Source organism: Oncorhynchus nerka, linkage group LG22, assembly GCF_034236695.1.
Source record: "Oncorhynchus nerka isolate Pitt River linkage group LG22, Oner_Uvic_2.0, whole genome shotgun sequence".
Taxonomy (NCBI): domain Eukaryota; kingdom Metazoa; phylum Chordata; class Actinopteri; order Salmoniformes; family Salmonidae; genus Oncorhynchus; species Oncorhynchus nerka.
In genome coordinates this window covers 39,396,105-39,411,737 of record NC_088417.1, presented here as the reverse complement: position 1 = coordinate 39,411,737, position 15,633 = coordinate 39,396,105, and the positions used below count along the sequence as shown (strand labels likewise).

At 42.3% G+C, this 15,633-nt stretch overlaps 1 protein-coding gene across 2 annotated transcripts in view; it reads left to right on the top strand.

Annotated features, from left to right (window-relative positions):
- Nucleotides 1-15,633, top strand: part of LOC115105158 (plexin domain-containing protein 2-like) — a 174,102-nt gene that overhangs the window by 110,183 nt on the left and 48,286 nt on the right. For both annotated transcript variants that reach the window (XM_029626832.2, XM_029626833.2), the window contains exons 6-7: nt 977-1,095; nt 2,426-2,525. In XM_029626832.2, the coding sequence (XP_029482692.2) occupies nt 977-1,095; nt 2,426-2,525 (219 nt within the window). The remainder of the gene's footprint in view (nt 1-976; nt 1,096-2,425; nt 2,526-15,633) is intronic.

Genomic DNA, 15,633 nt, shown 5'->3' with positions numbered 1-15,633 from the left:
GGTCAAAAGTAGTGCACTAAATAGGAAATAAAGTTCCATTTGGAGTTACTGTAACAATCACAGACATGTCCCTGTCCTCTCTACATCCAGCATACAGCCCCATGCCAGGCCATACAGCCCCTCGCCAGGCCATTGCGAATCCTGCAGCATCAGCCCCATGCAGAAGCCTTCTGGAGGCCAGATGTGGGTTATTATGGGGTTTCCTGTAGCACTAGACTCCGGTACTCCTAGCTGTCAGCAGAGAAACTAAATCTCCACTTTACTTTGGATGGAGAGAGGGGCTCTGGGTGTGTGAAGGAAAAATTGATTACTTGTGTTAACAAACCTTTATTGCTCTGGCTCCCGGCCAAATGACTGGCTGGTTGCACAGGAGAACGAAGACATCATTTTCACGTCCAAAGGCTCTCCGAAGTCCACACTAAATCAAAACAGCATAGAGATGAACGTGAGGCCTGCACTCCGGGGGTAGCTAGTACAGTACAGTGCCATGAGTTCCATGTGAGCTTCCACCTGATTCTTCAAAAATACTTTGAAGCAGCCTGTTATGTCATAGGGAGTTTTGCTAAACTGGAACACACTAGGACTACATGTCTCTTTATAATCAAAAAAGGTGAAACTGATCTCCCTGTAGAGTCTATGGTAACAGGGAAGACACACATTGCAACTCATTTTGGCTACCCTGGGTGCCTCAATCAATGTTTGAAACTTAAGGAGCCTTCCCTGCCGTTGGTCTCCCTGATTTTTATCTAACAAATCTCTATGTTGTTCTACGCGGTCTGGAATGGTTCTCAGTCTGGTTCTATATGGTCCTGTGTGGTTCTAAGGGGTTCTGTGTGGCGCTGTTTGGTTCTATCTATGTGGTTTTATGTGGCCCTGTGTAGTTTTATGTGGTTCTGTGAGGCCCCATGTGGTTCTATGTGGTTCTGTGTAGCCCTGTGTAGTTCTGTATGGTTGTGACCGTGTCCCTCTCTCTCAGGCACTGCTCTGGTGGTCCAGTGGGATCATGTCCACCTGCAAGACAACTACAACCTGGGTAGCTTCACCTTCCAGGCCACACTGCACAGCGACGGCAGGATTGTCTTCGCCTACAAAGAGGTCAGTCTCTCTCTCTCTGTTCCTCTCTAGGCTTTATTTACCACTCGCTTTCTCTATTTGCTGCTCCTCTCCCTCTATCCATCTCTTTCTCACTCTCAGTGCTCATCTCTCTGTGTATCTCCCATAGGGGTGTAGGAGTGACATGGCGTCACACCTATCTCGTGAGAAGCAGGGAATTCTTCACACTCACCCTGCTCTCTCTCTCTCTTCTCTCTCTCCGTCTCTTTCTGTTTCTCTTTCTTGGTCTCTCTATCTCTGTCTCTCCTTCCTCACCCTCACTTTCTCTTGGTGACAGAGCACGTATTTAATTCTCTCCTTGATTGAATTGATGAATAAAGCGCCGTGCTCATCAACCTCTGTTTTCACTCAGGGCACGATGTGTCGCCACCGTTACTGACAATTTAATGGCCGTCGTTATTGACGCTCCCTCTGAAAATATTACTTCCTCTCCCCATTCTGCTTCCATATGTTTAATATGGTTAATAACAGTCTAACTCGTGTCGCAAGTTTTGGATCACTGTAACATCGCTGCATGCGAGAGAGATTATGTTTACTAGATACTGTGACAGTGCCGATTAAAATGTCAAAATGGGAAGAGGGAGAAAAAGGAACTGAGTGAAAGAGAGTTGGAATCAAGAGTGACTTCTCTGTCAGATAAATGTCTAAATGTGTTAGGCCGCAATTACGGAATCCATTAAATCCAATTATTACATATGTTATACATCTATCATAATCACAAGCCCCATAAAAGTTATCTTTCAAAAGAGGTATTTTTTAAAATGTTTTTTCTCTCTTCCATTTCAATCAGGGAGTACTTCTATTTAACTCCACTCTTCCACTCCACTTCTCCACCTCCATGTAAAGACAACCCTCACTGTGGCTTTTACTTCCCTTATTTATTTCACCTACTTTCACCACACTATAACTATATGTCTCTCTCCTAGGATCTCAACATTCTCAAATTTGAGCCCGCCAGACTTATTTTGCAGACTTATTCAGTTGCGCCTCCATTTTGATGGATTTCCTGGGAGATTAGACCATTTTAACAAGCTTTTTGTTCTTTCCAGTAAATTAAGTCCCATTGTTTGTAGGATGCTTCACAAATGGCAACCTACTCCCTATATAGTGCACTACGTTTGACCAGAGCCTGTAGGGTGTAGGGAATAGTGCCATCTGGGACACAATTCCCACAACCCTCCATCAGCATCAGGAACTGTCAGGCCTCTGTCTGGTTAAGGTCTGTTTGGGTCCTACTCCCAGCAGGCTCAGTCAGATAGACAGGTCTGGTGGCTGGTGATGGATGTCCGTGTCCCTCCTCTCTCTCTTCCAGATTCCAATGGAGGTGGCCCAGATCAGCTCCGTCAATCACCCGGTGAAAGTGGGCCTCTCCGATGCCTTTGTGGTGGTCCACAGGATCCAGCAGATACCCAGTGAGTCACCATGATGCAGAGAGTGCACTGCGTCACTGCACACAGAGACGGACGGACGGACGCACGCACGCACACATGCGCACACACACACACAACATGACTCACTGCGTCACAACACACCAGTAGTGGTTGGTGTCACTTTGGATTGGAGGGCAGGGTCATTGTATTGACTGGAATGGAAGGAATGGAACAGTACCAAACACATTACTTCCATTCCAGCGATTACTATGAGCCGTCCTCCCCTCTCCATCCTCTCATACACCATCACAAGCAAGTTAAACTTTTGGTGTGTTTCTCTTCTCAATGCTTCTCCCTTTTGGGGTTTAGTTCAAGCTTTTGCTGCGGCCTCTCCAACAAAGTATTCACCTCACAGAAACGGTGTGAGTATGGGCACAGGTCCAGATTTGACTCTTTGCATGAGGTTCCTTCCAATTCAGGCCAATTAAAGTTAATACAACGTAGAGCAAAGACGAGAAACTCTGAGTATTTTCAACCACAGCTAGACACCCTCGGGAGCTTTAATTTCAAGTCTGCTAAAATAATGAGTAGTCAAAAATGATGTATTCATTCGTTTAATTGCGTGTATTGATGATACGTTCATAGGACTTGGCATTTGAAGAATCTATTTGTTCCACTTAAAGTTTTCTAGCTAGTTATTTATCCAATTAAAAAAAAAATAATTATGGACTTTGTCTGAAATGATTGAGTTGTGGGTAATAATTACCTCTACTCAAAAAACTTTAAGATTCCCTTTCAGAAAAACCACATGAATTTCACATGTGATCTGATGTGAAGTTAATATGATAACACGTGAGCACGTGAAAACATGATCTCATGTGAAATCAATTTGACAACATGGGGATATAAAATGTCAACACGTGTCACCATGAAACTACACGTGACAACATTTGACAACGTTTTCCACATGTAAAACTGCTAATTAAATGTTCAAATGTAAACGAAAAGGCAATTCCACATGTGAGAGTTCGATTGTCATATGTGAAAACATGTAACCTTTTTTTTAAGGGAAGAAATGAAATGGTACGACAGGTTTTATGGTACTGTTGGCGGTATGCTGTTCAGCTAAAATAGTGTAAACATCTTTAATTAATAAAAGTGATTATAATTGACATGATCACTTAACGCTGACACAGACATGGTGGCTCAGCAAGAGATCGGAATGCTGTGAACCCCGAGGTTGTGAGTTCACATTCAAGGTGAGGACATGTTGAGTAAGAATTACTGTATGAATAAACATACACAATGTAATCCTTTATGTAAAATATTTAGATTTAAAACACTGCGACTGTGTGACAACTTTTTTGTTTGCTGGGCAACACCTGTGAAATCGCGTGAAAAACATCCACACAACTTAATGGGAAATATCATGTGAAGTGTTTCAAAACCAGACGGTTTTACATAATTTCACATGTGAAATAAAATGTTACATGTGCAAAACGTGGACATTTCTCTTGGGAAATCATGTGGTTTTTCACAAGGGTCACCCTATTCCCTATATAGCCTACTACTTTCTACCAGAGCCATATGGGCACTACATAGGGAACAGGGTGCCGTTTGGAACATAGCCTCTGTGTTCGGGAAGAAAGGGTTTCAGTGTTGTTATAAGGGGGAATTCAAACCTGCTGCTCAGCTGCACTGAGAGTGTTGATCTTCCGTGGTTGTTGATTCTCTCTACTTCTCTGAAGACTGTGGGAATAGGGTGCTCTTGTTACAGTAGCTACAGCAGCGCTCCCATAACACTCCTGCAGACAGTATTGAGAGTTCTTAGGCCTCCAAAGGACTTACCCTCTTTGATGCAGCCTCTGTTACGCTCAGCTGGTGAAAACAGACACCTGGGGTTGCATCCCAAATTGACACCCTATAACTTATATAGTGCGCTACTGTTGACCAGAGCCCAGTGCACTATGTAGGGAATAGGGTGCGATTTGGGATGCAGTCCCTCAGCTCTCCTACTGCAGGTAGGGAGGAAGACAAAAGGCCTATCTGGGGCAGGGAAGGGAGGAGAGGAATGCAGGGATGAGTGTTAAACATGAAAGATGACACCCAGGGCGGCGTGTGTTCCGAACTCCCTCCGGAAGCCCTACTGTTGTAAACTGAAAGACTGCCTGCTTGAAACAATGTAACATGCTGAGTCAGCTTTCTCACAAACCTTTACTGGGTTCACTTCTTTACTTCTTTTGGTTTAAGGGACATGCTATACAGCCCAAAGAGTTGTACAATGCCCCCTCGGAAGTAAACTATTAGTTTAAGATCACATTTTCTGTATAAGAAGCCTCTCCTTTGGAAGTGATAATAATATACTGTAATATAATAATAATAACATACTAGTTAATGAGAAGATGAAGGACCAGGAAATGGCTTAGAAACAAATTATTGGTTGTGAAGACTGACTGTCCTTGTTTGACAGTATCCATGCCTGGGAAAAAAAAACATGGTTTGACACATTTGTATCATATATCTCATATACCTAGTGAATGGTGGCGAATGTGATAGGTATGGAGAGGAGAGAGCAGGTTGACGGTAGGTGGGTGAGCATTTGTTATATCCCTGTCTGTCTGTCGAGAAAGGTCAGGATTAGCATCTTGGGGCTTCTGTCGGTCAAAAGGGCTGTTGCGTGTTTACACATGTATTTGTTTGATTTACAACTGCACAGGACCAAGACATAAAATCTAAACTGAAATTGAGATGTAATACTTTAAAGTACGGCTGGACAACGTGATTTCAAAATACGAAATTAATTTGGTTGGAGGCAATGCTTTGCATTTACTGTGTAATTGTTCTGACCTGTGGTAAGCTGCAGATGCCTACAGGGTAAAAATATCCCTTCAACCGGTTTTGAAAACAAAAAAACGGAACATTCTGCTCCATTGTAAAGTGCAACCATGCCAATATATTTGAGCGCATCTGAAGCTACAGGTTTGTTTACACATTTTACAGTGCAGTGATGTGAGAAGAATCACAGCTGTACTGAATTTGATTGTTGTAAACTGATAGATTCTTAAAGAGAAGAATGGGATCTTAAGCACCTACAAATTCATAACATATCATTTGAATTGCAGGAGACATAACATGGGCGTAACATATCATACGAAATGGATGACGTACACAATTGTGCACAGTTTTTGGATACCCGTTTTGACTCGTGAGTGCTACTTTCAAAACTACTGGCTGAAATTGTACAAACCCTTTCTAGCATCACTTTAAAAGGGAGAAACTGTTAGAATCAGAGGACTCAATGTTTAGGGAGCAAGTGGGTAAAATTGACTGTGCTGGATAGTCCCATTAGACAGGTCAGAGTAGAGCAGAGATCTAGCCCTTGGTTTAATCCAAGCAAGGACTAAGGCCTTAAAGATATTTAAGAATTCCAAGAGCAGCCTGATTTTCTCCTATATAAACATCACAGAAATGAAGCACATATCAGAATGGCTGAAGCGAAGAGGGGTTACTTTGCTGATAAATCATTGGGAACCAAAATGACCCTAAAAAGCTTTGGAAATCATTTAAGGAACTAGATTGTAGTAGTACTACCAAAAACAAGCTAAACAGTATTGGACTGAACATCAGGGGGGAGATGATACTGTATATGAAAAAGCAGAGGTTGCCAATGAATTCAACTATTTTTGTACTACTGTTCTGGTTTCAGTTCTGGTTTGTATGGAAACGACCAAGCCAAGAAATATTGTGGCCGAGTTAGGGGTTCAGACAAACTTTTTTTTATTTTGCAAAGGTAGAAACAGCAAAAATAGCCAGTATGCTAGCAGAGTTTAAATGCTACAAAGCCACAGGCCTGGATACATAAACATAAACATATCGCTCTCTTGAACAAGGCACCTTTCCCAGGGACATGAAACAAGCTAAAGTTATACCTCTGTATAAGAAGGGGATAAAGTCTGACCCTGGGAATTACAGGCCTGTGTCTATCTCCAGTATGACATCAAAGATCAAAGTTAAGAATATGTCAACAAACAAAGTCTACTGTATGATTTTCAGTCGGGTTTTAGAAAAACATACTCCACTGATTCATGTCTACTTCACTTGACTGACTTCATCAGGAAAAGAGATTAATGAGGGAAATCTGTGTGGAATGGTACTGCTTGACCTACAGAAGGCCTTTGATACAGTTAACCACTGTCTCCTAATCTCCAAACTGGGTGCGCTGGGTTAAACAGTATCCCTCTAAGCTGGGTAAAGTCCTATTAGGGAGTAAGTAGTAGAGGTTAGTGGTTCACTGTCTCAGGCAAAATCAATGAGTTGTGGCATTCCGCAGAGGAGCGTGCTTGGGCCAATATTGTTTTTACTATATAAAAAACAATATGAAAGATGCTTTTTCTTGCCATCTTTTCCTTTATGCAGAGGACTCTACACTTCTGGTGACTAATAAAAGTAAAACTATGTTGGAGAGCATACTTAGCACAGAGCTGACTAACATTAGCAAATGGATTGGAGATATTTTACCTTTATTTAACTAGGCAAGTCAGTTAAGAACAAATTCTTATTTTCATTGACAGCCTAGGAACAGCGGGATTTGAACACTGCAACCTTTGCGGTTACTAGTCCAACACTCTAACCACTAGGCTACGCTGCTGCCCGATAATAATAAGCCTGCACTTAGGTAAAACTGAGGCAACTATTTTTGGCTCCAAAGCTAAATTGTGTAGGTTCCTCTGAAATCAGACTGGAGCTCGGGGGTGAAGTGCTGACTACTAAAACCTCTGTTAGCTACCTGGGTTGCATCCTTGATGGAAGCTTGGGAGTTGTGAGCATGGCCACTGAAGTTTTACATTACATTACATTTACATTACATTTAAGTCATTTAGCAGACGCTCTTATCCAGAGCGACTTACAAATTGGTGCGTTCACCTTAAGACATCCAGTGGAACAGCCACTTTACAATAGTGCATCTAAATCTTTTAAGGGGGTGAGAAGGATTACTTTATCCTATCCTAGGTATTCCTGAAAGAGGTGGGGTTTCAGGTGTCTCCGGAAGGTGGTGATTGACTCCGCTGTCCTGGCGTCGTGAGGGAGTTTGTTCCACCATTGGGGGGCCAGAAGTGCTAGGGAAGGCTAATGCCAGGTCTAAGTTTTTGGCTAGAAAATCCAAGCTGCTTGATAAGGACTCCATGAGAGTGCTAGCCACTGCCCTCATTCAATGCCATTTTGACTACGCTAGGACATTTAAATATACATACTTTTTTTTGCCAGAGAATAACAAATGAGTTCCACGCAGTGGTGGGGATTGGGATATCACAGCAGGAATTCAGCTCAAAGTAGCCAGTAGACTCCTTTCAGAACAGGTGCATATATACTGAGATCATGTGACAGATCATGTGACACTTCGATTGCAAACAGGTGTGACTTCTGAAGGTAATTGGTTGCACCAGATTTTGTTTAGGGGCTTCATAGCAAAGGGGGTGAATACATATGCACGCACGACTTTTCCATTTTTTCTTTTTTAGAATGTTTTGAAACATTTTTTTTTTTACATTTCACTTCACCAATTTGGACTATTTTGTGAATGTCATGTTGTAATGCAACAAAATAGGAAAAACGGCAAGGTGGATGAGTAATTTTGCAAGGCACTGTATAGGGGATAGGATGCCATTTGGGATGCAACCTAAATCTGCAACAGCACAGGTGGATCTGGTTCAGATGGCTACTTTGAGCTGAATTCCTGCTGTGATATCCCAATCCCCACCACTGCATGGAACTCATTTGTTATTCTCTGGCAAAAAAATATGTCTTTTTAAATGTAGATTAACTTTAAGGACTGGTTCTTTTTTTCACAGTTAGTATTGATCATGTCTAAAATCTTCACTGCTGTTTCTTGTAGTATTAAGAAAAATAAGTTGTGTATTTAGACTAGAGTGATTGTTTGGTGGCTTTAGCCTCCAGGTCTCAGAGCGTAACATAGGTAATCCCAAATGGCACCCTATTCCCATATAGAGTGCACTATTTTAAGAAGAGCCCAGGCAGCTGGAGGGCTGAGTAATCAGTGTTGAGGGGGGAACTCATGCGAGTCAATAAGTGTTTCTGCTGCCAATTAACACATATTTGTCACGCTCTTTGTCACGCTCTTCTTTCTCTGACGAGGAGGAGTAGTAAGGATCGGAGGACCAAAGCGCAGCGTGATGTGAATACATTCTTTTAATGTAAGATGAAATAACACAAAGTACACAAAACAAACAAAATGAACATGACCGCTATCAACACAGAGTGCAACATCCATAGACATAGATAATCACCCACGAAACACTCAAGGAATATGGCTGCCTAGATATGGTTCACAATCAGAGACAACAGTAAACAGCTGCCTTTAATTGAGAACCAATCTAGGCAACCATAGACATACAAAACCCCTAGACTGGTGGCAACCCCATCAACATACAAAAGCCATAGACAGGAAAAAACACATATAATCACCCATGTCACACCCTGACCTAACCAAAATAATAAAGAAAACAAAGAATACCAAGGTCAGGGCATGACAATATTGGGCTGAGCACACACAGCTAGTGCAGCCGGAGAGGATCCCTCTAACCCTCTCCTTAAGCCACGCTCAAGTTGTGAAATGTAATTCTATGCTGCTAGCTAGCTATCTCCAGGCCATGGCATTTGGGTCTGGCCTGTGCTGCACTGGCGGTAGCAGGGGGAAGATATGCTTGTACAGACAAGATATTTAGCAGGTCAGGTGCTAGGCTTTTATTTAGCCACCCCCGGGCTGGGCAGCCAGATGCACGGACAGCCAGACTCCCAGTCACCCTCATGCATTATTCTGATGAGGTTATCAAAACCAGAAGTGCCTCAGTCATTTTAATACCTGTCTGCCTGCTGACGTGCACTCTTAAGTCTTATCAGACTGTGTTTTCTTTTGCTAATTCACTGCGGAAGCTGTGGTACAATAGCCGGCCCACAATTTGCTCACCTCATTATTATACAGTCAGAGCTCAGATAGAGGTCCTTGCGTTTTCATCATATCCATTCATTTTATGATATTGCTGAATTTCCATGTCCAATGTCTGTATTTGTATTGTATTTTGGGGTGATTACGTAGATTTCAGGGAACAGATATTGGAGGTAATCTGCTCAAAGCTAGAGATCTCGCCGTGTGGTAGTGAGGATTCTGAATTAATGAGACTGTGAAATGAAAGCTGCATGATTGTTATGTTGATGGCAGGAAATACACTGGCACGGAACTGTAGCTTTTTTATCGGCTGAGTGAGTAGGAAAAGAATAGGGAACTAACCTCACTGTCAGGGTCCTATGTGCTATTCTGTTCCAGACAGTAATTATTATTATCACTGTGCTGTTGGAACAGTATGTGTAATGAAAATCTACCTGCGCATCGATTATTTTCTTCCCCCTGGCAGTTTTGGACTCCATTGTTCCTATAGGCACACAGGCTCTGGCAATAAAGCACTATTCTGAATATAGATTACCTCATCCCCTCAGTGGTTTTTAACTCATTGCACAAGGTCTCCATGTCACATTTCCATTGATTCTCATCCAACTTGCAAGGGTGAATGAATAAGAAATAATTTCCTGGTCTGGTATTCCGATTTTCATAATAGATCATTGTTATAAAGGAGTCTTCTTAGAAGAAAATGTGCTATCTAGAACCCAAAAGGGTTCTTTGGCTGTCCCCATAGGAGAACCCTTTTGGTATCAAGTAGAAGCCTTTTGGTTCTAGGTAGCACCCTTTTGAGTTCAATGTAGAACCCTTTCCACAGAGGGTTCTACATGGAACCAAAAAGGGTTCTCATATAGGGACAGCTAAAGAACCCTTTTCTAACCCTTTTTTCTAAGAGTGTAGGTGTGTACCAGACCAGTAGCCTATTATCCATTGTATTTTCCATCTGGTGAGATATTGACTGGGCCAGTGCATTATTTCGTCTGTACTTTTAATTAGATTATGGCCTAATTGATCTTTGTGTTCATAATTGATGTTACACTTCTGCAAAGCTCCTTTTGTTTGATGTATCGGAGCAGGGCAGCTAAATCTTTATTACTGCTTGTTGATGCTCAGACTGAGACGGCCTGTATTTGCTGTAAATTAAAGCTTCCTCCCTCCCAGGCTATGGGGTGAAGTTTTCCCAACTTGCAGATCTAGGATCAGTTTTCCCTCCCCCAATCCTAATCCTTAACTGTTTGAGGGAAATCCAAGATCAGCGTCTAGGGGCAATATAACCTCTTCCCATCGCCTGGAGGAAAACCGAGCCAGGCCACAGAGTCTAGACAGCCTGCCCACAGAGGAGCATTCCCAGGCAGGCAGACAGTGAGAGACCTCCCCTCCCCCCATCCATGCTATCATTACACACTTTATAATCCCACTGCCTGGGGCCAGAGGAAGCCAGCCATAGGGAAGGCAAGGAGAGGGGTGGTAATTCAGGGTAAAGACAGCTGATACAGTAGCTAGCTAGACTTACTGTAAGGTACCTTGCTTTGGTCAGATGTTTTTGGTGCAGAAACAAAACAAGAAACACACACACTGACTGTTTTTCACACATTTTAATAGGGCATAATGTCTCTATAGTTCTGTATTCTCACCTATATTAGAACAATGAATATTCATGGAATGTCTCAAATGGCACCTTATTCCCTATATAATGCATTGCAAATAGTCTGCGTAGCCGTTTGATTAGATGTTCAGGAGCTTGGGGTAAAAGCTGTTTAGAAGCCTTTTAGACCTAGACTTGGCGCTCCGGTACCGCTTAACGTGCGGTAGCAGAGGGAACAGTCTATGACTAAGGTGGCTGGAGTCTTTGACAATTTTTAGGGCCTTCCTCTGACACCGACTGGTATAGAGGTCCTAGATGGCAGGAAGCTTGGCCCCGGTGATGTACTGGGCCGTAAGCACTACTCGCTGTCCAGGTGTGAAAGGGCAGAGTGGAGTACAATAGAGATTGTGTCATCTGTGGATCTGTTGGGGTGGTATGTAAATTGGAGTGGGTCTAGGGTTTCTGGGATAATGGTGTTGATGTGAGCCATGACCAGCCTTTCAAAGAATTTCATGGCTGCAGACGTGAGTGCTACAGGTCGGTCATTTAGGCAGGTTACCTTAGTGTTCACAAGGACTATGGTGGTCTGCTTGAAACACGTTGGAATTACAGACACAGACAGGGAGAGGTTGAAAATGTCAGTGAGACACTTGCCAGTTGGTCAGCGCATGCTCGGAGTACACATGCTGGTAATCCATCTAGCCCAGCGGCCTTGTGAATGTTGACCTCTTTAAAGGTCTTACTCACATCGGTAGCGGAGAGTGTGATCACACAGTCGTCTGGAACATCTGATGCTCTCATGCATGTTTCAGTGTTACTTGCCTCGAAGCGAGCATAGGAGTTATTTAGCTCGTCTGGGTGGCTCGTATCACTGACCAGCTCTCGGCGGTGCTTCCCTTTGTAGTCTGTAATAGTTTGCAAGCCCTGCAACATCCAATGAGCGTCGGAGCCGGTGTAGTACGATTCCATCTTAGTCCTGTTTGATGGTTCGTCGGAGAGCATAGCGGGATTTCTTATAAGCTTCCGGGTTAGAGTACCGCTCCTTGAAAGTGTCAGCTCTACCCTTTAGCTCAGTGGGAATGTTGCCTGTAATCCATGGCTTCTGGTTGGGGTATGTACGTACAGTCACTGTGAGGATGACATCATCAATGCACTTATTGATGAAGCCAGTGACTGATGTGGTGTACTCCTCAATGCCATTGAAAGAATCCCGGAACATATTCCAGTCTGTGCTAGCAAAACAGTCCTGTAGTTTAGCATCTGCTTCATCTGACCACTGTTTTATTGACCGAGTCACTGGTGCTTCCTGCTTTAATTTCAGGAGGATAGAATTATGGTCAGATTTGGTCTAGAGTTTTTTCCCCCCTCTGGTTGCACATGCTGATAGAAATTAGGTTAAACTAATTTATTAAGTTTCCCTGCATTAAAAGTCCCCGGCCACTAGGAGCGCCGCCTCTGGATAAGCATTTTCCTGTTTGCTTATGGCGGTATACAGTTCATTGAATAGTGGTTTTAGTTCTGGCATTTTGTGCTGAATAGTGGTTTTAGTGCTGGCATCAGTCTGTGGTGGTATGTAGACAGCTATGTAAAATACAGATGAAAACTCTCTAGGTAGATAGTGTGGTCTACAGCTTATCATGAGATACTCTTCCTCAGGTGAGCAAAACCTTGAGACTTCCTTAGATATTGTGCACCAGCTGTTGTTTATAAATATGCATAGGCCCCCGTGTCTTACCAGAGGCTGCTGTTCTATCCTGCCGATAGTGTATAACCTGCCAGCTGTATGTTATTAATGTCGTCGTTCAGCCACGACTTGGTGAAACATAAGGTATTATAATTTTTAATGTCTCGTTGGTAGAATATGTGTTTTCAGTTCGTCCCATTTATTTTCCTGCGATTGAACGTTAGCTTGCAGTACGGATGTAAAAGGCTGATTAGTCACTCGTCGCCTGATCCACACAAGGCACCCCAATCTCTTTCTGCGAAATCTCAGCTTCTTCAGCGAATGACGGAGATGAGGCCCTGTTCGGGTGTTTGGAGTATATCCTTCCTGTCTGACTCATTGTACAAAAATGATCGCTGTTCTTATGTCCTGTAGCAGCAACATTATGTACAAAATAAGGTACAAACAATGCGGAAAAAAAAAAATAGCACGGTTGGTTAAGAACCAATAAAATGGCAGCCATCTCCTCCAGCGCCATCTTCCTAGTAAGCACTATAGATCAAAGTGGGACAAAACCCAAATGTTGTCTTGCTCAAAATATATCTTCATAAACAAAAAGGCACAGGGCGAACCCAAAGTGAAAAATATAAAGTACTCAGGAAATAGTAGGAGAGATTCCTCTCAGGAAAACAAGTAACATTTACAATGACCGACAAAGACAAATGGCAGAGGGAGTATATATACAGTGATAGAGTGGGGATTGGAACCAGGTGTGTGTAATGATGACGAGGCAAGTCCGGCAGCTAGAAGGCCGTCAACTGCAAACACCTGAGCTAGACAGGAGGGGCAGCCGAAGCGAAGGCTGGTGTGACGAAATTTAACAACAAAAAACATACTTTTTGTAGTATTTCATTACTTTAACCTGTTATGGCTACAATCCCCCTATCGGGATAAGTGTCATCAACAACCGCTGAATAGCATAGCGCTACATACAATAAATATTACTATAAATATTTATATTCAGGAAATCACAAGTGCAATATAGGAAAACACAGCTTAGCCTTTTGTTAATCTACCTGTCGTGTCAGATTTTTAAATTATGCTTTACAGGGAAAGCAATCCAAGCGTTTGTGTAAGTCTATCGATCGCACGATAAAACATTAAGTACACTTAGCAGCAGGTAGCTCGGTCACGAAAATCAGAAAAGCAATCAAATTAATCGTTTACCTTTGATGATCTTCGGATGTTTTCACTCACGAGACTCCCAGTTACACAACAAATGTTCCGTTTGTTCCATAAAGTACCTCAGTTTGTTTGTCGTGTTATGTTCAGAAATCCACAGGAAAGAGCGGTCACGACAACGCAGACAAAAATTCCAAATAGTTTCCATTATGTCCACAGAAACATGTCAAACGTTTTTTATAATCAATCCTCAGGTTGTTTTTAAAATATATAATCGATAATATATCAACCGCAAATGTCTTTCACAGTAGGAGAGGGGAAAACAATGGCTGTCCAAATTCTGTTGCGCGAGCAAAACTCATGTGACCACTTGACGCGATGTTATCGTTCTGGCCCATTTTTCAAAATAAAAGCCTGAAACTATATCTGAAGACTGTTGACACCTTGAGGAAGCGATAGGAAAAGGAATCTGGTTAAATCCAGCAAGGGGAGGCTATGGAACATGGAGTTTTCTAAATAGAAGCCACATCCTGTTTAGATTTTCCTCAGGGTTTCGCCTGCAATATCAGTTCTGTTATACTCACAGACAACATTTTGACAGTTTTGGAAACTTTAGAGTGTTTTCTATCCAATACTACTAATAATATACATATGTTAGCAACTGAGACTGAGGAGCTGGCCGTTTACAATGGTCACCTTTTCATCCAAGCTACTCAATACTGCCCCTGCAGTCATATGAAGTTACCAGAACGTTTCGTAAAAGTTGAAAAAAATAATCCAAATTGTTTGACATTGGGATTGTTCTCGAATTGTTCAGAGAACTTTAAGAAACAAGTATTTCAACACAACGTTTCCTACAGGTTTCTGCATCTGCAACTGGATAACATCATAAGACAGACAGAATAGAATAGGGGATTTAGTGGTTTTAACATTACATTGGCAGTATCTTAATGCATGCAAAAGGATACATGGCTTTCCTCTTAGATCAAAACTAATCCAAGCAGGCAAAATGTGTCCATTTCATATTGGTCATTGATGTAAGTGTGTATACAGTAAGTGCATGTGATGAATGGGGGTCGCTAGGAGTCAAACTCATTGTTGTATATGTTCGACAGCCACGGCGCTGTGTATTGAATTGACATTTTCCAGCTCGTTGCTCATGAAAATGTGTGTATTATAGAATGTGTAATATATCGAACAATGTCATACGGCTTTATAAAATAATTATTCTCACTGATTTACTGTATAAACGTCCCATTGTATTCCAGGAATTTCAGTCACTTAACATTGATTTAGCCACACCAGATAAATTACTAGAATTAAGGTATAAACTAGCAAATCTGTTACATTTATGATATTACAATGGTAGAGCTACAGTATGCCTTTACATGAATATATAATACTTTGAACCTTTCTCCCTATGCATAGTGTACTGCAAAACCAAGTGGGCCATTTTACAGTGGGATTGAAAAAGCGTTTGAGTTATAGGGTCCAGGGAGGGACTGCTGTTCTTCCGCTTACCTTGCCTGGTGTCTCCTTCTGCAGATGACTCTAGTCACTGGTCTGCACCCCAAATAGCACCCTATTCTCTACATAGTGCACTACTTTTGACCAAAGTGGGCCATGGTCAAAAGTAGTGCACTATATAGGGAATAGTGTGCCATTTGGGAAGTTGCCTGGAGGAACTGGGGGCTTTCAACAGGGACTCTGATTGATATCAGCTCTAGTGGGACATTGCTTCCCACCC